General features: G+C 39.7%; 1 protein-coding gene across 4 annotated transcripts in view; it reads right to left on the bottom strand.

Annotated features, from left to right (window-relative positions):
* Positions 1–6981: 6981 nt before the first annotated feature.
* LOC129731922 (transcription factor mef2A) overlaps positions 6982–22801 on the bottom strand; it is a 137327-nt gene continuing 121507 nt past the window's right edge. For all 4 annotated transcript variants that reach the window (XM_055692336.1, XM_055692311.1, XM_055692320.1 and 1 more), the window contains exon 5: positions 6982–8824. In XM_055692336.1, the coding sequence (XP_055548311.1) occupies positions 8629–8824 (196 nt within the window). In that variant the 3' untranslated portion in view covers positions 6982–8628. The remainder of the gene's footprint in view (positions 8825–22801) is intronic.

Genomic DNA, 22801 nt, shown 5'->3' with positions numbered 1-22801 from the left:
ATGAAGTGGTTTAACATGGGGATACATAAAATTAACAGTTTCTTTGCAAAATCGGTGATTTTATCTCACCAATGTACATAGACCACTCTGACTTCATATATATATTCACTGGAATCCTCGAATCGTTTCGGAACAGAGTGGTCTATGTACACAAACCTGGTAAAAGACAAAGAAAATGACGGTAACTCGTATAAAATGGCTTGTGTCACAGGTTATATGGTACATATAGCATGTCACATGTAAGATATCACGTGTAACATTACATGTAACACAAAATGTTACATATTACATAATATTTTACATGTTACATTTTTCGTGTTACATTACGTGTAACATGTTACATATTACGTGTGACATGTACAGAACAAATGACATGTTACTTATCACATGTAATATGCTACATGTAACGTGTTACATGATAGTATTACACCGATTTATGTACATAGACCACTCTGTTCCCAAACAGAAAGGCCATTCGCAATTTCAACATGGTATGAATCACCTTTAAAGTTAGATTTTTTGAAATATTTTTGATCTCCTAAGTACAGTTTTTTGTGTAGATGCGAAATATGCAAAAAACTCATTTTCGAAAAAAAATGGTCTTTAGACCACTATATATATATATATATATATATATATATATATATATATATATATATATATATATATATATATATATATATATATATATATATATATATATATATATATATATATATATATATATATATACAAGCCATGCCGACACAAAATAACCGAAAATTCAATCGACGTTGTCTCCACTTGCCGAAGAGCGGCAGTATATGTATATGTAACTAGCTGACCCGGCAAACTTCGTCTCGCCCATTTTTGTGTTTAATTTATTAATTTCAAACATTCCAAATTCATTGATTCTTTGCGATTTGTTTATAGTCTAAAAATGCACGTCGAATCGGCCTTAGGATATGATCAAAGTCAAAAGGCAAATCGTTTAAAATGATTGGTTTTATCGGAATGACAACATCCTCGACTTTTGGCTTCTGTACATCACCTCTATTCTGAAAATATTCATATTGAGTGGTATTCGATCATTTTCAGCTGTTTTTCTGGCATCAATCTGATTCCGCAAATACCCATATTTGGTGGTGTTCAGTAATTTTGTTGTTTTCCAGAAACTAAAAGTGGTCATCTTTGAATTCTGAATAGTGTCCAGGGTCAATGCTTGGCTTCTATGCATCATCTCGATTACGGAAATATTTATTTTAAGCAATATCCGGTCTTTTTCGGCAGTTTTTCCGAATCCGGAAGTCGCTATATTGGATATCAAAATGGCATTTGGAGACAAATTCTGGCCCCTGGGCGTCATTCTGGTTTAAGAAACACCCATATTGGGTGTTATTTGGTCTTTTTCGGCTGTTTTCCAGAAACCAAAAGTCGCCATCTTACAATTCATAATGGTGTATGTGGTAAATTTTTAGCTTCTGATTCCGGAGATACTCATAGTGGGTGGTATTTGGTCATTTTCGGCTGTTTTTCAGACACCGGAAGTCACCATCCTAAAATTCAAAATGGTGTATGTGATCGATTTCTAGTTTCTGTGCATTATTCTGGTTCCGGAGGTACTCATATTGAATGGAAATCGGCCATTTTCGGCTGTTTTCCAAAAACCGGAAGTTGCCATCTTACAATTTAAAATGTTGTCTGAGGTCGACTTGTAGCTTCAAAGCATCATTGCGACTCCGGAAATACCCATATTAGACACCGGAAGTTTTCACCTTAAATTTATAAATGGCGTATGGAGTCGAGTTTTGACTCCTGTGCATCGACCCGATCATTGTTGGCTGTTTTCAGGAAAACCTGGTCGAAATATCGGTTTAGCTTGTATGGGAGACCTGCCTCCCCTTCCAGAGTACGGAGGAGTATCAAACCACCATGGAAGTTCATGTTTGATATGTATAAGAGCCCTCCTATCGAGAAAAAGAGCGGTGTTGAAACACCATTAAAATATTTTTAGCCCCCAAAAACCTCCATATGTTTAATTTGGTTCCATTTACTCGATTAGTTCTGGAGATGTGAAAAATTTTAGTTTCATTTATAGGAAACTTCACCCTTCCAGAAGAAGAAGGTGTGTTAAACTATTATGGACATATTTGTAAACCCTTAAAAAAATTCACCTGTCGAGTTTGCTTCCATTTTTTTGGTAGTTCTCGAGATGTGCAGAAATGTATGTTTCATTTCTATGGAATCCCTCCCTTCCAGAAAAGGAAGGGATCCCGAACTATCTTAGTCACCTTTCTCGGCCCCGAAAACCCCTATACACAAAATTTCACGCCGATCGGTTTAGTCGTTTCCAGTAGTTGGATCAGACAGACAGGCAGAGCTGCATTTTTATATGTTTAGATAGTTGAACCGATCACCATGACGGTAGCCACCAGTCGGTGTGATTCTATTTGTATTTAATTTTCGGTAGTAGCTTTTAAAGGATGATCTCAAAATAACTGTCGAGAGTCACCTATTTTAAATTGCTGTCATACTATTGTTGTTCATTGCGCCTTCTGCGATCTCATTTCTTCGTTGTATGGAAATTCTATTTTCGTGAATTCTACCATTTTCCTCTAAATTTTATTAGTTTTCTCGCCGTAACAATTTGCCTTGGATGAAGACGAGCACAACAGAACAAAGCCAGCTCAAATCAGACGCTCCGTTGTAAAGTTTTGGGCGGTCGCACATATATGTAACTTAATTTTATATATAAGAATATAAAATATATATCTTTCTTATTTTTAATGACTATAATGCAAGTCAAGCTGTTTTCATTTCTATTTCAAGCAGTAAATGTGGAGCTGACGATTGAAAAATGTACTAACTGGGGAAATAGTTAATTAGAAATTTACGAAAAATATAGTCCAGCAGGTGGGACTCGAACCCACAACTTCTAATCTCCGGTCAGATGCGTTTCCGATTACGAAACAAAAGCCAGCCACCAAACAATACTCTCTACTGAGTAAATGATGACGTGCGATAAAGTGTGCAAGCGATACAAAATAGCTATTTAGCGAGGTCGTCTTATACGTCTTGCGGTGGTGTAAGGGGCCATCCACATACCACGTGGACAGATTTTTAACGATTTTGACCCCCCCCTCCCCCTCCGTGGACAACTGCCCATATAAATTCTTAAAAAATTGTATGGACCGTGGACATTAGCCAACCCCCCCCCCCCAAAGCTGTCCACGTGGTATGTGGATGGCCCCTAATCGGAAACGCATCTGACCGGAGATTAGAAGTTGTGGGTTCGAGTCCCACCTGATGGACTATATTTCTCGTAAATTTCTAATTAGCTATTTCCCCAGTTAGTACATTTTTCAATCGTCAGCTCCACATTTTCTGCTTGAAATAGATATAAGATATATATATATATATATATATATATATATATATATATATATATATATATATATATATATATATATATATATATATATATATATATATATATAATATATATATATATATATATATATATATATATATATATATATTTTTTTTTTTTCTTCAAATTTTTTTTTTTGTTTCATGTGGAGGGGAAATTTTCATCCAAACCCCTGAGGTGACCAACCTCAGGGAGTGTGGGGTTGGTTTGAATCAGTGACCGGACCCACTAAAACCCCTCCAGTCTCCAGCCCATAATACTCCCCGGGACCACCGCTAGGTATTGCTTCGGGGAGCGGCTTTTGTGCTCTGTGCACCCTCTTGGTTCTTTAGGTATCTTTGCTAACTTAGCTAACTAACCTGGAGACTGGCCGTTAGCTAACACTGGCGTGTCGGTGGTCAACCTGTCGCCTGTTTTGCAATTCTAAAACTATTTGAGAGGCGGCTGTACAAACCGCCCTCCAAATGTTTGGGTCTTTACACATCCTCCGAACTAGGTTGTCCGGAGTGGTGTCTGGCCCGCTCACTACCATCATGTCGCTCCGCGCATGCACAAAACGAGGGCACACGAAGAAGACATGCTCAGCAGTCTCTTCCGCATCCGCGCACTCGGGACACATGGGGGACCCCGCATGCCCGAATCTGTGTAGATACTGCCTGAAGCAACCATGACCTGACAGAATATGTGTCAAGTGGAAGTTAACTTCTCCATGGCGTCTCCCGACCCATCCGGATACGTCCGGAATAAGTCGATGCGTCCATCTACCCTTTACGGAATTGGACCATTCCTGCTGCCATCTGATCATCGAGAATGACCTTCTGGTGCCTCGTATACCCCTTGTGTCACGTTGATCGAAGCATTCTACGTCCTCCTTAATGGCTATGCTGATAGGCATCATGCCGGACAGGACGCAGATTGCGTCGTATGACACTGTACGGTACGCGCTCACAACCCTCAGGCACATGAGCCTGTAGGTACTTTCCAGTTTACGACGATGACTGTTGGTACCTAACGCTTTGGACCACGCTGGCCCACCATACCTAAGTATGGACGAAACCACGCTGGCAAGAAGTTTACGCTTGCTGTCATATACCGCTGAGCTATTCGACATCATTCGAGATAGTCCTGCAGCGGCCGTTGAAGCCCTCTTACAGGCTTAGTCGACGTGACTCTTAAATGTGAACTTATCGTCAACCATAACCCCTAAGAGCTTCAAGGAACGCCTTGAGGTAATGGTGCAGTCACCGACTCTGACCACCGCCTGTTGCTCTAATTTGCGGTTGTTCACAACCGTAACCTCCGTTTTATGGTGCGCTAACTCCAGTTTCCTAGAGTGCATCCAGTCTTCGACCTTGCGTATGCATTGCGCGGCCGTCAACTCGACCTCTTCGATCGACTCGCCGTAGACCTCTAACGTGATGTCGTCTGCGAAACCGACGATCACAACCCCTACAGGGAACTTTAGTTTCAACACCCCGTCATACATGACATTCCACAACACCGGGCCCAGGATGGAACCTTGCGGTACCCCTGCGGTGATTGGGACGCACTTCTGACCCTCCTCCGTGTTGTAAACTAGTACCCGATTCTGGAAATAATTTTCCAAAATCTTGTACAACGACACCGGTACGTGGATGCTCCTAAGCGCGAGCGCTATGGAGTCCCAACTGGCGCTATTGAATGCATTCTTCACGTCAAGCGTGACGATTGCGCAATAGCGAATGCCCCAACTCTTACGCTGGAGTGCTACCTCTGCCGTCTTGGTGACAGAGAGAATAGCATCCAGCGTGGATCTACCTTTCCGGAGGCCGAACTGGTTACTTGCCAGACCGTTTACACCCTCTGTGTACTTCACCAGTCTGTTGAGGATAATCCTCTCAAGCACCTTGCCCGTAGTGTCCAGCAGACAGATAGGTCTGTATGCCGATGGGTCCCCTGGCGGTTTCCCAGCCTTCGGCAACAGCACCAATCTCTGTCGCTTCCACCTGACCGGAAAGAGGTAGTCATCCAGGCACTTCTGCATGACTGCTCGAAATAGATCGGGGGCCACTTTCATGGCCGTCCTGATGGCCAAGTTCGGGATTCCATCCGGTCCCGGTGCCTTGCTCACCTTTAGGGAGTTGGCGATCACGATGAGTTCATCGTTCGTAACCCTTACCTCCTCCACAACCTCGGCACGGCTGCCGTCTCTCACGGATTGGATGCCCGGCAGGTTGGCCGACCATCCCTGGTCTGTGTCTGAGATACTGGAACGATATATATATATATATATATATATATATATATATATATATATATATATATATTATATATATACATATATTATATATTTTATATATATGTATATATATATATATATATATATATATATATATATATATATATATATATATATATATATATATATATATATATATATATATATATATATATATATATATATATATATATATATATATATATATATATATATATATATATAAATAGTTTCCAATTGAACAAAAGTTATGTTAGTTATGTTAAAAAGTTTGTTTTTAATGCGTTACCGCATTAATTCAAAAATCTTCACGCGGATTTTTGACTACACCCGGATTAGTAACCAAAAACATCTAAGTGTTTGTTAAGTAAAAAACCTAGTCAAAAAACCTTCCGCCCTCTGGAGGATCCGGAATGACCATCAAAGAGGATAATTTTAAATACAGGGCGTAGAGCGTCTCGAGTTCTTTTTTCTAAAGCCTTTTTGAAAACAAAATCAAATGGTGAACCTAATGACAATCTCTCTAGAAGGCTCGTGCTGCATTGGCATGCAAAACACTATTTAAGCTACTTTTTTCTTCATCTAATGTTTAAGCTACTTATGCGAGATTACAATCGTTATAAAGATAACACTGATCGACAAAAGCTGAAAAAAGTTGCTTTACAAAGATTATAGCTTTTTACCACTGTGAATTTTATTGCCTCTAGTAAATGCTGAAGTGTGCGTCAAAAGCCCGCAGAATAATCGCTCACTGGGCTCGTCGCTTCGTTTGCTTACGGAAAACTCATTTAAGTCTCTGAAATAGTAATCCTTGTTTCGGAATAATTCACAGGAATGGTTAAAAAGCTATAATTTTTCATTTTTCTTCAGCTTGAGCCGAGGACGAAACCTGTGTTTACTAATGTAATTGAAATTATTCATTATTTTTTTAACGCTGCTCATAAGTATGATGGCATACTATTCTTTTTTGAGTCGAACTTTTTCTTATGCACAGGCTTACCTTCAAATAAATCCACAAGATTATTTCTCTGTTTCGCTTTTTTTTGTAAAAAAAAAAAGAAAAACCATCCTATTTGAAAGCCACTGATGAGGAGACTGAACAGTAAAGCACCTGATTCATTGTGCCACTCATGTCAATTCAAGGTTCAGGTGTGCTGAAATTTTAAAGGTAGAACTGTTGGTCACTATTTGTATACCACTAAACCTAACCCATCTCAGATGACTTCGGGTGTGCTGATTTGATGATGTGTTGATTTCCTAACGATGACAAAAGGTCGCTGGTTCGGATAAAAAACAAACAATTCTCAACCCAAGATACATTATATATATTAATATATTTCAATCTACTTTGGACTCTGGTGTACATCGTTTTACATGTTCTAACGAAAGGGGTTTTCCTCTATACAGTATATGTTTGTCACGCTGGGCGACACGATAGGAGGAGTGTATGCGCTTTTATCTCTCTCGATCAATCGCTCGAGATTGGACTGGCCTTGTTAATAAGCTGTCAATAATAATAACGTGTGAAGAAGGAGGGTGTAGTAGCGAAGTTGTCAGGACAACCGGATCACTTTAGTGTAGTGGCTTTCCCGGAAAAGGCTAACTGGTCGAAAGAGGAATGGTCATTTTAGAGCCGTGGATTAATGGAATGTATAGACCAGACCATTCTCTCATTAGAATGCTGAGTTTACTAGTTTATTTTGTTGGCTAAATCAGCTAGTAGAAAGCACATGGGATGATAGTCTGTGTGGTACGGCACGGTGAGAGCAAAGGAAGGGTGGAGGCGGATTAATCTACAAATGCAGCTGTAGAGCTCACTCTATATTTCTATTACAACCGGTTCATGCTTTTCAAAAGTTTTTGTTTTTCCTTGCCTTGCCAGTGTTTTCCCTGATTCACGTTAATCGCGTAATGCGGGAACTTTCGATTCCATTCCGGTACCACTAAAGTGTGGCGGCGTAGCCGCTTGTTATTAATTTTAGTTTTTTCTGTATTATTTTTGCACAAATCTCTATCGATAAACATGGAGTAATACTGATTCTTACAAATGGACTTCGTCCATATAATTGATCCGTCCTTAGTTCTCTACAATATGTATTTACTTTGTAAGGTTTAGGGTCCACATATTTATTGCGATTTGTTGGGTGATTCGATTGGTTTTGTTTCTCTTCCATCGCTGCTTATTGAAAAGTTTGTTGAGTATAGCTGGACGCTAATGGATTGTAAGGTTTCGAGCTTCAACCGAGCCTATATTCTATTGATATGTACAAGAAGGACCTAGCATGATCTGGAAAGGAGTTTTGGACTTTGAGTCTGATAAATTCAAATGTTCAGGAAGTAGCATATTGCACTATATGCCCCAAAAATTAGTCAAGATTTTACTGATTAAACGTTTTGCCCTGCCAGTAATCGACATCGGAACAAAAAAAAACAAAAACAGGAAAAGGAAAAATCCAAATAAAAATAAGTATTACTTCTTGAAAAAAATATAGCTCAAATTTTCTATTAAATTCATAACATACGTTGTTAAATTTAACCTATATTATCGGTAGAAGAACCAAAGTCAGATTGAACTTCGAACTGGTCTTTCCGACCATTATTCGATGCGATCACTAAGCCATTCAGTCTAAAATCTTGTTCATAAGACAATTACAGTAAAAAACTTTGAACCGTACAGATCGTTGTTATAGAAAGCTTCAGAAAGACAACTATTATGAGCACTGAATTTACTAAATAAATCTCTCAGTATTCTAGGAGAAGCATTTCATGCTAACGGTTTTTCACACAGTGCATACCCGGTGCGATATGACCCCTCCACTGGAGAGTCCCAACCAATTTGCTGCTGCTCCGTCAGGTCCGTTCTCGTCCCATCATCGACGCGCGAGATGACATTCACGCTGTGTTGTTATTGAATAATTTTCCTAAAAATGATTGCTCCAATCAGTTTCCATCCCCCCACCGCTTAAAGCAGCCGTTCCAGGTCCTCGCTTTCGGCATCGCTGGTGCCCGTTTCGGTGTCCGTGTAGTCATCGTCACGCCGATTCCGCCGGCAGCACGGTAACCGACCGTCGTCCTCGAAGTCGCTCCAATGCTCGAACTCTTCCTTGTGATGCTCGAGCAGCATCAGGGAGGGAAACAGACTGTCGCAGCCACTGCAACTGAACAACGAGAGAAAACGAAAAAATACGCAGAATTAGAATCAAAATGATTGGATTGTTATATTGGGTCGATTATTTAGCGAGATGAAATACAGAATAGCAATGCCAACTGATTCGATTATCATGTATTATTCAAAATCCGAATAAGCCACCTGTTGTATCATCCTGATTGATCAGAATCAGGTGGGTTTCTGATTAATCAATCTAAACGGAAGTGATTGACCAAGAGGGGCAGCAAAAGTGGCAGAAGGCCGTTCGAAGCGGCTAAATCTATCCGCTCGCTGAATGTGGAGTATATTATATAGTTATGATTAATGGCAGAGCGAAATCGAATTACCCGGCGTTTATCTCCTATTATGGTGATTTTCCTGCTGGTTTACGATACGATACACTTTATTTGTTGTCAGAATGTGGGTGTTTTATATCGGTTGTGTGGTCCGTCCGACATACGATAAATGCAAAGCAAATACAATAAAATAACGTTACATTGTGATTTGTGGATTTGGCCTCTGGAAACAGAAACCGAACAGTAACTGGGCGTTTGATGGTGGAAACGGTTTTATGGAGACGCCACGTTTTACATAAAAATGATCGTAAACACATGCTGGTAGAACAGTTTCGGGAGGATTTGTTTGTTGGAGAATAAAAAACGGGTAAAAAGTGCTATCAAAATGGGTAGAGTTTAACATTAACAGCTCTAATGGTTTAGCCCGCCTACAAAGGTTCTGGGCCGAAAAAAAATTCAACAGCTTTCATGATGAATTTTGCATTTGAACCCACAGCCTTCTTTATTCAGAAGTCAAAGTATCAGCTTGGTTTCGATTCGAATAAAAGTTTGCACTCGTTTTTTGATTAGAAAACTGATAAACAGTTGCCCAAACTCGTTGTTGGAAGCAGCAACAGCGCTCTTTATGTTTACGAGAACAAATTGACCCCGTTCCTGAGCAGCGACAAGCAACGTGGGATCTAATTACATGTTGCTAAACAAAGGTCGAAAGTCTGGGGAAAATTGTTATCGTTCGAGCCACCTTTCTGCGACTGTCGTGGAAGGAAAAAGGAAAATTAGTCCAGCATTTACTTGGGAGAAACGAAGAGAACTCTACGTGCCTTCATAAATGTCACGTCATGTTGGAAATGACAGTAGGATTTTCCTCATTCGTTTAGATTGGATTTTTTCCAGTGAATAATAATTACAGTTTGATTATTTTTGGATTGATCAATATGGGTTAATGAAATAATGCTTACAACGCAATGGAATTTGGTGACCAGAAATCATTCATTGAAATGCATGCACTAAATACCTGATACAAACATTAATAGTGACGCTCGTTGTGCTTCAAGATGTTTCATAGACGTATGACGATTAGTATCAAGAACACGGGGAAAAATCCCGTTTTTAATTCTTCTTGTGTAGTCTACTTCTACAGTGTCGTTGCGGTGGTAACGCTTAGGAAGTCGAAAGTTTTTTCTATTGGGTTTATGTTCCTGCGTCAACACGTCACAATTCAAGAACAATAACGCTTAACTAATTCTGCTAAACTAATTTTATTTCCACAGTTTGTAGTAACACCTCACATGAAACACATTTGTTTCGCGATTTTTTCAGTGAAATACGCCTTAAATGTCTTTGGAAAAGTAAATGAGTAGAAATCGGGTAAAAATCTGTTTCAGTTTGTGATTCGTGTCGATTACATTGCAACATGATAAAAGCAATGGAAATTAAAATTGAGTTTGATGAGCAACCAAACAATCCTATCATGTAATCTCAGTCATCTACGTCAATGTAGAGAAGATACCATCTGCATAACATCGAGTTGATTAACAGAAACATAACTAGAACCAACGCTTTATCGATATCATTTGCAAGGGAAAAAGTATCCTATGAAATACTGTAAAACAAAACGCTTGTGGTTTTGACGCGGAACTTGATTTTTGGATGTTCTGTTTAGCTGGAATGCTGGAGCCATCAAATGGTGATGGAACACTGATTTATGCACGAAGGAGAAAAGCCGATGTTGCCGGCATGTTAATCAATGAGTCATTGGGAAAATGAGCGAAAATGACAAAAAAAAAACAGAAACAATGTCCGACATAAAATGAATTTCAGGTGATAACTTTTATCTGTTGCATTGTTTTTCGAGTACGGTCTTTGCTTTGCGGATTTTGAGGCGATGCAAAAAAAGCTTCCTGCTGAAGATAATAATGTTATATGTTGTTATGTTGCGTAGACTGAATGAGGAAATTTCGGTGGGCCCTGCTTGCTTCCTTGCGGCACTTCAGAAGAAGTTATTGATGGCTCATAATGTGACAACCGAAGACCAACACAAACAACTCTGCTAGTCAGGTAAGCTCGAAATGTAATGTCGCCATGTATTATTCTTGATTTGGTCCGTACCCGGGAGGTCATCAGTTGAAGTTGATACAGGTTGAGTGTTGCAAATTGCGCTCATCGATCAGTTTATTGCACGGCGGGTCAGTTGCGATCACTGTTTATGCTGACGTGACGGTAATGGCATCAACGTTTCATGCTGATGAAACATAAGCGATATATAGGTGATCACACCGCTTGCATGTTAACTTATATTCTAAATGGTGTTTGGAATTAGCCCATCACAGAAATCACCTCACAAGCACGGCAGAGAGTCGATGATTTATATAGTTTCGTTAGGCAGCAGTTTGTATCTCTGCCTTGAACGTGTACTGCCAGTAAATTGCTGGTTACGCTTCGTTCAACACGTCGTATCAAATTCACAATGTTCCGGTGATAAGTCAAGGGCAATAAGCACTATTTCAGTTATGGTCCCATCCAGAGCAGGACGATCCAGGCCAATGTTCACCATAGGGTCATCTGCTTCTATAAAAAATCATTGTCAAGCTGATGATACACGGCAGGTTACAGTGGGCTGGCCACGTAGCACGGATAACTGATGAGCGACCGGAAAAGATTTTTTTTATTTAGTAAATAATGAGTAAGTGTGTCCAATCACAAATGGTGACTTCTCAACACTGTTAGAAGTTTGTAATTTTAATTGTTAGGATTTGTTTGTTTTCGCAATTAGGACTTATCATTCGTAGGGATTTAAACCTACTTGTCAGAAAAGGGGAAGTAAACTTACAACTAACTTAATTGCTAACTTATTGGCTATAAAGAGAGCTTATCGTAGCAATTGAGGATTGCAACGATTTTTGTCGAAAATTGTTAATAATTTTATTTGACATAGCTTCTAATGGTTCAACACCAGTAAGTCTATGTAATTCGAGTGTACCAAACCAAGGAGGACGCTTCAAAATCATTTTCAGAATATTATTCTGAATCCTTTGGAGCGTTTTCTTCCATGTTGAGATCTATAAAAAATCAGTTTTGTAGCATTGGCTCGTACACAAGTACTAGGTCAAGAGTTATAGAGCGAGAGTTCTCAATTTCATAATTTGTCAGCGTCAATCCATGGAAATAGAATACATCATACAGAGCACCTTTAGTTGCGGTCAAACGAGTTCTGCTGGTATCAACCACAAGTTTCAATAGAGTTAGCATGTTCCTAAATAGCATAAAGACCAATTCACTTAACAACACTTCAACGCTTGTTTACAAATGACCTTTCCAATTTGATTTTCAGAAAAAGTTGCTCAACCGTGTTGCTTATCGGAGCTGGATCATTGTGGCAGACATGACTGGGAAACACGGCTAATAATACCCCACCACCATGCGATTCGACTGTTCACTTTACTGCGGAGATCCGCTCGGAAACAGTGAATGAGCTTCCAAAAAGCTGAGGTGATAGGATGCTCTCATCCATCCAGCTTCAGAAGCAGCAAGGAAGAAGGTGTTGAGTTTTGTTCAAAATCCACGTAAGGAAGAAAAGCTGGAAGCGGAGGGCGCACCCGGGCGTATCAGATCTTGGCAAATATAAGGCGAAATCATACTTGTCTGCGTTAGATGTTTGGAAGACCAATTCTCTACACCCACACACAGGCCTTAAAGCGAACACTCCAACCAGCAGGTGTAAAACAACGCATTTTGCGATGAGGACAGCCCATGTCTAGGACTCACTAGGGTAGGAATAGACTGTAGAGATGGTCGGGTTTGACATTTTTCAAACACATACCGGTCCGAACCCGAAATTTTTTTTCCCGGTCAAATGAAACCCGAACCTGACCCGACCCTGGCAAAAACCTGAGATTTTATTTCGGGGTCGATTTTTTTTACCAATTTGAGTCCCGCGCGGTGTTGAAATATTAGTGATTTTTACAGTTGCATGATGTTAAACATCATTATCTGAGATGATTATACTCAACAGACTGGTGAGGTACACGGAGGGTGTACACGGTCTGGCACTAATTCGGCTTCCAGAAGGGCAGGTCCAGACTTGATGCCAACTCCTTCGTCACCAAGACGTCGGAAATAGCACTCTAACGCTAGAGAAGGAGAATACGCTATTGCGTAATCATCACGCTCGACGGGAAGAATGTGTTCAATGGTGTCAGTTGGGGCTCCATAGCGCTCGCGTTCAGGAGCATCCATGTACCGGTGTCGCTGTACAAGATTCTGGAAAATTACTTCCAGAATCGAGTACTTGTTTACAACACGGAGGATGGTCTGAAGTGCGTCCTAATCACCGCGGGAGTTGGGCCCGGTATTGTGGAATATCATGTATGGCGGGGTGTTGAAACTCAAGTTCCATGTTGGGGATGCGATCGTCGGCTTTGCAGACGACATAACGCTAGAGGTTGACGGCCACGCACTGTATACGCAAGGTCGAGGGCTGGATACGCTCCAGTAAACTGGAGCTGGCGCATCATAAGACGGAGGTCACGGTTGAGAACAATCGTGAATCGGAGCAACAGGCGGTAGTCGGGGTCGGAGACTGCACCATCACTTGAAAGCGATCTCCGAAGCACTTGGGGGTTATGGTTGCTGATAAGCTCGCGTTCGGAAGTCACGTCGACTATGCCTGTAGGAGGGCCTCATCGGCTATTGAAGCACTATTCCGTATGATGTCCAATAGCTCAGCGGTTTATGGCAGCAAGCGAAGACTTCTTGCCGTGGTTTCGTCCATATTCAGGTATGGTGGGGCAGTGTGGTCCAGAGCGCTAGGTACTAACAGTTACCGCAGTAAACTGGAAAGTACCTGCAGGCTCATGTGTCTCAGAGTTGCGAGTACGTATCGTGCGGTGCCATACGATGTAATCTGTGTCTTGTCCGACATGATACCTATCAGCATCGCCATCAAGGAGGACAGATAATGTTTCGACCAACGTGACACAAGGGGCATATGAGGTACCAGAAGGTAATTCCAGTATCTCAGACATAGCCTAGTATAATCGACCAACCTGCCGGACTTCCAATTCGTGTGCGAAGGCAGTAGTGCAAAGTTACCGAAGCCGTGATGAGTGAGTAGAGGAACAAGACGGCAGAAGTGTAACTACCCCAACAGTACTATCTTCAACCCGATCACCATACCCCGAGTTCTTTTCTCAGGGGCTTATGAGTAGATTTCCTCACTGCATTGGAAATGTAAAAAACTTCAGCTCAGAGTTGCTGGAAAACGCTTTTGCAGATTAAAGCCCTGCTGATAAATGATCTCAACTTAGGCTAAAATCAATAGGCAGCCTTTTAAGTACCTGAACAATAAAAGAAGGAGCCGTTTTTTGGCCAAAGTCGGTTTTATTTTTCAACATATTCACTTTTTGGGTCGATACAGCTAGTACAACGATAGGAACCAATTCGAAGCCGCATTTTCATGCAGTTTTGCTTGTTACAAAGCATGAAAGATCAGGCGCATTGCCGTGATGATAGAGTGTTTTTTTCTTTTCCAAATGCGGCCGGTTTTCGGCGATTTCGATTTTCAATCGGTCTAATAATGATGAATAGTATGCTCCAGTTATGGTTTTGCCTATTTCAAGATAGTCCACGAATATTATGCCATGTGCATCTCAAAATACGGAGGCTATAACCTTTCCGGCCCATTGTTGCGTTTTTGGACGCTTCGGAGCACTTTGGCCCGGCAAAACCCACTGTTTTGCCTGTTTCGTTGACTCAGTAGTGTAGTAATCGATCCAGGTTTCATCCATGGTTGTGCATCCGCGCAAAAACTCGATCAGATTACGCGAAAATAATGGCACATTATGCTGGGAAGTCGTCACACGAATTCGTTTTTGGTCTACTGTGAGCAAACGCGGCACCCATCGCACGGAGAGATTCTTCATACCCAAAACTGAGTGCACGATATCGCAAACGCGTTCCGATGAGATGCTTACAGCATTAGCTACCTTTCTCAATTTCGCTTTGGGATCATTCAACATCATATCATAGGTGTAGCCAGAGGGGGGCAAGGGAGGCTTTTGCCCCCCTTCCCCCCGTGATTGTTGAAATTGGTGCAGAATTTTGTTTTCAATAACTCACAAAAATTCCCATTTTTTCATGGGTTTACCTTTACACGCACCGACGAAACTATGCATGCAGCAACAATCATATTAACCCATGAGTCATCAAAACAATTACCTACACGCATGTTTTCGTCCGGCATGACGAATGTTCTGGTGACTTGCCGCACGCAAGATTTTAGATTTTTTTTGCAAGTAAGCTTACATAATTACCTTCCAAATTTATGAAACTCAATTATTTGTCTTAATTATTTTTTTACTACCATCCGAAAAAAGTCCATTATTTTAACGCATACGTTAGCACGAAACGACATTTTTAGCCCTTTGGAACATCTGTGTAAAGTATCAGCCAGATCAAAACAAATTGATTGAAGTGCTTGGCCTATGTTGCGTAGAATGGCACAGGCTTTTCAGTTGACTAAGGACATTGCAGCGGCAAAAGTACCTGGCAAATCCGTGTTGATCACTAACTACTAGTATTTCTTTCTATTTTTCAAAATACCATTTTTTTACTTCTAAAATTTTGAAGAACTTGACCCCCCCCTAATCGAAATTCTACGCCCGTGCATCATATCATGGACTTTTTCGACGTTTTCTAGTGCAGTGACTTCTTTTGGGCGCCCAGATCGTTCAGTATCAACTGTGCTCGTACGGCCACAACGAAACTCGGTAAACCACTTATGAATCGTTCCAATCGACGATGCAGAGCCCGGGTAGTACTTATGCAGCTTGACCTTTGTCTCGGATATCGTTTTCTTGCGTAGATAGTAGTGTTTGATCGAAACTCGAGAACTCGGAAAAAGATTTTTTCATATTAGAAAAAACCCGCAGGTTAGTCACTTCTTAGTGCTGTAACTTGTAAATGCGTAAATAAAAATGGCTAATGTTTTGACAGGCGTCATTTGAAGGATCAAGCTCGACAAAAATAGTTCAAATTAGTGAATATTAATGCCAACTTTTAGAATTTTCAGATACTTATAAGACTACCTAGTACTCCTGGTGGCCAGACTAAGTGAAAATAGCCACTAATCCCAAATTAGGCTGAGGATCTTCAGATAACGTTTTTGAAGGGCAAGAAGGGCAAAATGGGAGATGGTTCCAAAAGTGGCTTAGAACCGCCGAATCGATCCTAAATCAGGCTCAGAAAGCCTGACTACTGGAGACTAACGAGCAAATAGTAGCGAACTGTGTATGAAAGATCGTTACATTACATCCTGAAATTGATGGAATGAGGTAATTCGAAAATGGGCGGGACTCTTATAGAACTTTGGTTGAAAAAAACATAGCCGTGTTGCGTATTGTCATTGGAATGCCACACACAGTCTGATCATGGTGCATTTATCCTCTAAATAAACCAATATTGCTGGCCTTTACTTTTTTAAGATACCGTAAGCCGGGGTGAGATTGTGCCATACAAACTTATTGTTTGTCAGCCATCACATGGCGATCACAAGATCTAACTTTCCTACATCAGTTTCCACGAATAATTAACCAAGAAAGACTAGTGTTCAGACCCGGAAGAGATGGCTGACAAGTCACGGGTTGAATGGTACAATCTTATTTATTTATTGAATTTGAATTAAACAAATTGTTTGACTCCAAAACAGCATCATTGCACGCTTCCTTCTCTTGCTGACTGTGCCTCACGGCTTTCTAAACAAAAAAGGGGTTTGGTTTTCTTTGGACGGAACCAGCCGGCTGTCAAAAATATGGTAAAAATGGCCCTTTGGTGTAGTTCTGTTCAATTAGTGTAATTTTAACTCAACTACTCGCAAGCAGTGCTGATAAAAGTCATCCCCAGCAAAATTCTTCGAAAATTACAGCCAATCATTTTCAATTTTCACTTCCAATGATCGCAGCACTCTTTCAGATACACTAGATTTTCGTCCTAGTAACGTGCTGTTATACTCAGATGAAATAGATCGCGCGCGTTCACGGTTACGGAATAAAATTTGACGACAAATCCAACCAAATGATCGTGAAGATCGAAAAAGAAAAACAGTCCACTCCACCAAAATGAACCTCACCGAAACACTTTTTCACTGATACTGACCGATGCTTTGACAATCTTCGTTAACTGATAAACTGATTTTGTTGTCTTGCTTCTATCGCATGAAATATAATGAGATGTTTTGACAGTTCACTTCCATGCAAAAAGCGGGAAGGGAGAACTCTGAAAGGATTGTAAAAAATATCGTTTATGGATGCTTTTTTTCACTTTCACTCAAGAGTGTCAACAAATATCAACCCTGCCGCAAGTTAACTATTAATCCAATCGTCATATTTCATGTTTTGGAAGCATTTGAAGTATTAACCGAGACATTATTGTTCGAGGTTCGTTCAGGGGTAGAGAGGTGTTTGATGCATTAGAATTTAGCACGTTTTCACAGCATGCCAGCATACTTTTCACAACTAGTCATTCTAGGTTTAAAGTTGAGAAAAATTACGTATGATTGAATTGTTTATATGATTTGAAAGGATATAGAAGATTATAAAATTTAAACTATACTTTTACGGAATAAAATTGCACCATTTTCAAATAGCTGTAACTTTTTACTCATTGTGTATTTTCTTTCAAAAATTTGGGTGAAATTTGTTCAATGTGTACTGTTGACACTGTGTAAGTTGCAATCAGCTGCCAGTGCAATCGTTGCAAAGATGGAGTCGGAAGAACAGAAGAGGAGTAAGGAAATTTTGCGCACGTACCACGAAAATCCGAATCTTTCTCATCGTGCAATCAGCAGGAAGCTGGGAATGGCTCAATCTACGGTAACTCGCGTTTTGAATCGGTACAACGAGCGTTAGACCATCGACTGGAAAGAAAAAAGTGGCCAAAGTGGATCTCCGTATAGTGTGAAGAATCACAAGCGGGTAGTTCAAGCTTTCAAGAGGAACTCGAAAAGAAAGAGATTTGAAGAGAAAATCGATTTCCACACAAAAACAGTGGGTCCAAACGTTGAACGAGACCTCATGAGCAGTGTAAGAGGAAAGCTCGTGCATTTGGATATGGGGATTAAATTGAATAAAACGTACAGTGAAAAAATTAAATAGCATGTTTTATTTTACTTCCTAAAAGATAGAAGGCGATTGGTTGGATGAGTGAAATTTACGGAATCTTTTTTTTTGTGATGCAATTTGATTTCGTAAACCTTTTATATACGAAATTCAAGTTCGATGTAATTTAATTGTATTCGCGGTTCGATATTGGCAGAAGAAACGAGATTACGATGAGACTCATTGATGTATGTTTGAAACGTGATAGTGACGATGCCAATAAAATGAAGTTCGGAGTATAGAAAACTCCTGAATAATATCATAATAGATCAAATTTCTGGTCGTAGTAGTGAGTTCATACTAAGCAGAAACTAAATGGACTGTACCTGGAATACAATACGTGTACTGAAAAATAATTTACGAAATTTAATCTGCATGGTGAAGATTGCTTTTGTCGGTGGAGATTTCCGAAATAAAATCGATACTTCAAAGACTCCAAAGCAGCATCAATGCGAGCGTTTAATTTGACCGCTTGCGTCTCACGACTACCAACACAAAATACCTAACTTGGGTCCATACTCCTCCAAATTGCATTATTATACGACATGAAACAGCGAATTAAAGAGCCGCGTTACTAAAAGCGTCTTATTCCAGTAGGGTTCTATTATTTTCTAGTAACTGGTTCTTGAAAAGTTTTTCTAAACACTCAAAGGTTTCTTAGCTACTGAAAACGCTTACGTTACACAATCTTAGTCTTAGATAACATTCCTTTTCTTTGATGTTTTGATTTTAATAAAGAAGCAAATTACTTCCCTTATGCTTAGCTCCGTTCTGTGACCCAACAAGACGGTGATTTTCACTACGCTCAAAGCATACATGATGTAATTAAAGCCATTTATTGCAATTTATGAATTATATCCTGTCTGCCTAATGAATGGCTATAAAAATACTAAGAGTCCCAGAGAAGACCCTACTGGCACACTGCCAAGCACCTGCATTGGCATTCTCCAAAGAAAATTTTCATCTCGTAAAGCCAGTGCCGGTACGATATCGTACCAGCATCCACCCTTCCCCTCCTCTCATCCCAACAAACACTTCCGGTTAAACCCATCCGCTTTGCGCGCGCTGTCATAGGCAAACAGGGAACGGGTTTCCATCTCCACAAGTGAGTGTGTGTATCTTGCTTACCGGATACCGGGAGAGATTTTCAGGTAATCCTTTTCCGATCTGGCGAGCATTAATGTCGGCAAAATTAAAAGACCGTCTCATGTCTTGGTCGGGTTTCTAATTTGTGTAAAGTGGTATCGTTTCATCTCTCTGTCATGTTTGGGCTGTTCTGGCAGGGATTAAGAAATTGCTAGCCGAGCTTAGCGAAATTGCACCGAAAGCCAGTGCAAAGGTTGGGCTGGATTATTCCTTCGCACATATGCAGCTGAGTTTTGACATGTAAGTTCATAAATCGATTTGATTTCGATGAAATTACATGGCATTCAGCTTGACTGACGATTTCGGTTGCACGTTTTGTGTTGCAATACCGAGCGCCACATCAAAAGGCTAACCGTGAACCGAGGCAGCCGGAGGAAAAAGTCCTTCAACGAAACAAAGGCGCACTCGGATGAAGCAATTTTCTCACTTGTCACGGGCAGACTCCCGGCGGGGAGTGCATTCAGAACGGAGCGATGCTGTTGCTGCCTAGCAACGGAACAAGTGAGCAGAACAATTTGCAATTAATTGGAGCGGGTTTTGCACTTTGGTCATCCGTTGCCAACCTTTCGCGGTGATATTTTTCAACGCTTTGTATCGTCAACCTTTCACAGGCGGAAGGCGATACCTACGTGACCGAACCCCGGTGAATGTAAAATTAGAAACGAGCTTAGGGTGGGAATGCTGGCACGTACACCCTGCTCCGAGCACACCTGGAGGCGATCATTTTTTTGATAATTTTTTGATACAGCTTAATATTCAAAAATAGTCAGTAATGACACTCGCAAAATACACTGCCGTTTAATAGGTGCTTAAGTACACAGCTTACACGCCTAATATCAATTGAACTTTCGAGCCCTCAAAACCCAACATCAACAACAACCGTGTATCGTCGCAGCTGTTACGAAGCTTACCGAAAAGATCAACGAAAAAAAAAAAACAAATAAAACAGTTCCCACCCAATTTCAGAAATAGAACTTTTCTCAGCATCTCAAACCACACACCGCAACCGAGTTCCGGTGCAAAAAAATCTCTTCCCCCGGCTGGATGCGAGCTGTGATTCCGAGTAGCGTGGGAGAACCGAGAATTTATGACATTCTACGAACGGTTGCGGGAAAGTCGGAAGTAAAAGAGCAAAATGCAGTTCCACACAGTCGGAGCGAGGTGCAGCAAGTGGAAATTTTTACATTCGCTTCTTTGTCGTTGGTAGTACATTCGGGATGGATTTGTTCGACGGGTTTTTCTGTTCCTCTCTCTGTGTCCAACACAGAAGTGTAAAAGCACTGAGGCTTATATTTAAGTTACCGTTGCAATGCTGGTTGGTGATATGCAATTGACACTCTACTTGTTGGACGGATTTTTTGAAAGAAATGTGTTCAGTTTGGTATATATGGAATCACTGAGAACTGTTGACAGTGTTTGAAGCTGGTGAAATTTCCAAAAGTAAACGTCGCCATCGAAAATCAAATAGAGCTCAGTGTCCACAATCTTGATTATATTCATTACTGATTTTAGGTATTAAATCGTATCTACCTGTTGAATCTGAAAGTAAATGCTATTTTATTATTTTCGTACGAAGAAGTTCTGTTCTTGACCATTCCTAGGCTACTGATATGCACTCAAGAATATTTCTTAAGAATATGATGATACGATTACAGACGATTGGGTTTGGGACTCCATGTGGGGCGGGTACTTTTTCGTTCGATGCTCATTGATAAAAAATTCAGTTTCCGCGCCTTTCACTTTGGTACAATTGAATCTACACAAATCACAAATTGTTGAAGACGTATCGAGTTATATTCAAGCGTCGTTGAATTTTAAACTTTGCGAAATGTTGACAAGGGTTTTGTTTTATTCCATTATCAAATCAATGTTCTTTATTGGAATGTTTAATAGTTTAACAATTATTAAAAAGTAATAATTAATTTACACACGGAAAACAGATGTGAAAGGTTAGGCACGAGCAGTATGTATATGAATTCCTGAAGGGTTTTGTTTCTACCCACGAATCAGGCAGACGACAGATTGCTACAACTTATATATTATACTGGTAAACACAGGTTTCGCGCTAGAGTTAAAACTGGAGAAAAAAATAAAAGATTATGGGTCATTCCATATGAAGTGTACATGCCACTTGGACACGACCATCACAGATTTTGTTCAAAGTTGGGGGAATTATTCATTAACTGTCTCTTTGGTAAAATCACAATTTTGGTGTCCCTCTTTATTGCAAAGTCGCGCAATTTTTGTCAAAAATCTCTTTTTTCTTTTTCTTACAATTCTTAGACGTAAGATGTCCGAAAAATACTGAGAGATGATTTTTAAAGAAAATAAACCAAGGAATCCAGAAAAAATATTAGTTTCGACCGAAAGCGTTGCCAGAAAAATTATTTTTGTGTTTGAAAACTAAATTTACATTTTTCGGCAAATGCCAACATTTTTGTTCTGAATTTGATAATTTCATCGTGTTCCTTGGAAAATTTCACATAAGAAACAACTATCATCTCGAGGTAATATGAGCCAATGTCGAGATATAACATTTTTACGAAAAAAGTTCTAAATCTCGTAATAATTTTATTTTATAATTTATAGACGTAAGACACCCGAAAAATAGTGATAGATGAATTTTGAGCAAAATAAACCAAGGAATCCAGAAAATTATTGTTTTTGCCCGGAAGTGTTGCCAGATAGTTTTGTTTTGTATTTTGTATTTTTGTTCTGAATTTGATAATTTCATCGTGTTTCTTGGAAAATTTCACATAAGAAACAACTATCATCTCGAGGTAATATGAGCCAATGTCGAGATATAACATTTTTACGAAAAAAGTTTTAAATCTCGTAATAATTTTATTTTATAATTTATAGACGTAAGACACCCGAAAAATAGTGATAGATGAATTTTGAGCAAAATAAACCAAGGAATCCAGAAAATTATTGTTTTTGCCCGGAAGTGTTGCCAGATAGTTTTTTTTTGTATTTTAAAATTAAACTTGCATTTTTCGGCTAATGCAGCTAATTTTATTTTAAATTTGATGGTTTCATCGAGTTTCTCAGAAAATTTTACGTAAGAAGCACTAACCACTCCGTGGTAATATGAGCCAATCTTGAGATATAACATTTTTACGAAAAATTAATTACGAAATTCAGAACTATTTTCGTAAAAATGCTATATCTCGAGATTGGCTCATATTACTACGGGGTGATAAGTGTTTCTTTCGTAAAATTTTCCTAGAAATGAGATGAACCATCAAATTTGAAATAAAATTTGCAGCATTTGCCGAAAAATGCAAATTTAGTTTTAAAATACAAAAATAATTTATCTGGCAACACTTCCGGTCAAAACTAATATTTTTTCTGGATTCCTTGGTTTATTTTCTTCAAAAATCATCTATCAGT

This window comes from Wyeomyia smithii, chromosome 1 (assembly GCF_029784165.1).
Source record: "Wyeomyia smithii strain HCP4-BCI-WySm-NY-G18 chromosome 1, ASM2978416v1, whole genome shotgun sequence".
Lineage (NCBI taxonomy): Eukaryota > Metazoa > Arthropoda > Insecta > Diptera > Culicidae > Wyeomyia > Wyeomyia smithii.
The sequence above is the reverse complement of the archived record's forward strand: the minus strand, read 5'-3'. Positions and strand labels throughout refer to the sequence as shown.